The sequence below is a fragment of the Lactuca serriola genome, chromosome 8 (genome assembly GCF_051521515.1).
Source record: "Lactuca serriola cultivar US96UC23 chromosome 8, Lser_US96UC23_V15, whole genome shotgun sequence".
In the NCBI taxonomy this organism is placed as follows: Eukaryota; Viridiplantae; Streptophyta; class Magnoliopsida; order Asterales; family Asteraceae; genus Lactuca; species Lactuca serriola.
In genome coordinates, this window is record NC_136415.1 from 201,904,501 (window position 1) to 201,906,886 (window position 2,386).

The window sequence follows — 2,386 nt, forward strand, 5'->3', positions numbered from 1 at the left end:
AAGGAAATTCCGTATATTAAGAAATAAGAACTCTTTTGGAGTTGTTTGATGCTAAAATCTTAAATCCCTCAAGTTTGAGTTGACCTGGCACTTATTTATTTATTTATTTTAAATCAGATAATTAGGTTTGGTAAAGAATAAAAAATCAATTATCATTCTTAGTTAGGTTTTGTACGGTTTTGACTCGAATTATCAGTTTTACATGTTGGTAGGAAGTTTTACACCATCCTAATTACAACCATAATAAATAATACCTTACCAAAATTATAAAAATGATTTTTTTCTTTTGCATATATTAAAAAATAAAACAAAATAATATCAGTAACTTTACAAATTGGATTCAAAAACAGAAAGTTGTATGCTAGCTTTCTTTACCATCTTGCATACCGGACATGAATGCAGAAAAGCATCACATGATCTACAACAACACAGATGTCTACATGGAATCATCACAACGCATGAATCTTCATTGAAACAATTCTTGCAAATCATCGTGTTCTTGTTTTCCATATTATTTTCTTCATGGCAACAAGAACCTTCATCTTCAACCTCTATCTTCGCATTTTCTCTCAACTGCTCGATTTTGTTGCTTAGATTCATCACCATTGCTTCTGTTTCCATGGCTGTCATCTGCCATTTTTGTCTCTCGATATCGGTTCTTCTCAAGAATTCTTCTAGTTCGATTCTTCTTGTGGTTGCTCGTCTGATCTCTTCGTCCTTTTGTTTCAGTAACACTTCGGATTTTGATTCGTATTTTTTCAAGATTGTTAATAGCTGTTGCTTTCGATATGCTTGTAGAGCTAATCGCAATCTTTCATTCTGTATTGCATAATTACAAACAAATTGAGGTTATTTTGGTATTGAATAATTATAAACATATAGAAAATTGATCAAGATTCTTTTCTTTTCCGTGTTTAATTAGTCTTTATTATAATATTATTAAAAATAAATAATTATGTTATAGATCACTTGTAGTTTGGTAATTAAATGAATTATAAATACAAACAAAATCACCTAATATATATTATTTTGTACTTTTAAATTCGAAAAAAAAAACATATAATTTCTATATATCATGTCATTCATGTGCAAATAATTATCTAACAGGTTAAAATGGTAGTTTGGCATTAAAAAATATCAATCTTTATCTTGTTAATCTTCATAAATTTAAAAAGAAAAGTCTTCTATAAAATCGTAATTTTTTTAGACTGTTTATTCTCAAGTTTGAAGGAAAAGAAAGAAAAAAAGAACAGTTTATTATCATTATATTCATGTGTAAATAGTGATAGTATACATAAAGCTAATTTGGTCATTGAAAAACTATAAACATTTCAGTCATTTCTTTCCGTATTTGGAATCCAACTTTTGTCGTAGAAACCACAAAAAAATTCATGCTGGTTTTTTTTCCTCTAAATCACTATTCTCTCTTAAAAGAAGACTCAGCATACCAAAAAATATTGGTTTTTTTTCGCGTTTTAAATGACTAAATCATTAAAATTCTTGAGAATACACCCAAAATATAGAAAAACCGGTTAATAATCGAAGATAGGTTACCTGTAAACTAATGAACCTTTCAATTTCTTGATTCTGGTTTTGAATATGAGCCGCAACAGATTGAGAATGCATCGATACCGGTTTATGAAACCCGGATTCAAAGCACGAATCTTGATTCTTCATTGGTGGTTGGTATGACTGCTGATATTGTTGATATTGTTGTTGTTGTTGAAGATTGAACAGATAAAAATCATTGAGACCACAAGCGTTTTCCATCAAATCTTGTGAAAAATTCCCACCACCACCATCATCACCGATGAAAGGAAACGCAAGATTGTCTGAATATAAACGGGCTTGAATCGCCATGCGAAAATCAACGTTCTTTTGGCCTAAAAAAAGAATACAAACTTGATGTGTTTTTATAGCGAAAGAGAGATTGTTTTTCTTTTGTAATGTGATGTGTTTTTGGTTTGGTATAGAGAAGAAGAGGGTGGCCTCTAGTTATCACCAAAAAAACAAGGGACGAGGGGTGGTGGGGTTGCATGTGTTGATATATATATATAAATACATACATATATATAATATTTACTGAATCTTATATTTTTGAAAGATTAAGTTGCATTTAATATGCACTAGATGTATCTCCAAATATAAACGAATATTAATTGAATATTATACTTTTGTTTCGAAATATTTATCAATCAATCAAAGAATTTAATTTACAATAAAGCTTAAATCAAAGATTATAACGTTTTCAATTTTCCTTACCCAATTTTCCATATTTTTCTCCAATAAAGATTGCATAAGTTATTTTTACCATTTTAAGTTTTTAAGGTATATATATATATATATATATATATATATATATATATATATATATATATATATATAT

At 28.4% G+C, this 2,386-nt stretch overlaps 1 protein-coding gene across 1 annotated transcript; it reads right to left on the reverse strand.

Annotated features, from left to right (window-relative positions):
• Positions 1-264: 264 nt before the first annotated feature.
• On the reverse strand, positions 265-2,026 carry LOC145071206 (E3 ubiquitin-protein ligase BOI-like). Its single transcript, XM_079018128.1, has 2 exons — positions 1,555-2,026; positions 265-819 (listed from the first exon to the last, which is right to left on the reverse strand). The coding sequence occupies exons 1-2, from the start codon at positions 1,858-1,860 to the stop codon at positions 328-330; spliced, it is 798 nt and encodes a 265-aa protein (XP_078874254.1). The 5' UTR covers positions 1,861-2,026; the 3' UTR covers positions 265-327.
• Between the last annotated feature and the right edge of the window lie 360 nt (positions 2,027-2,386).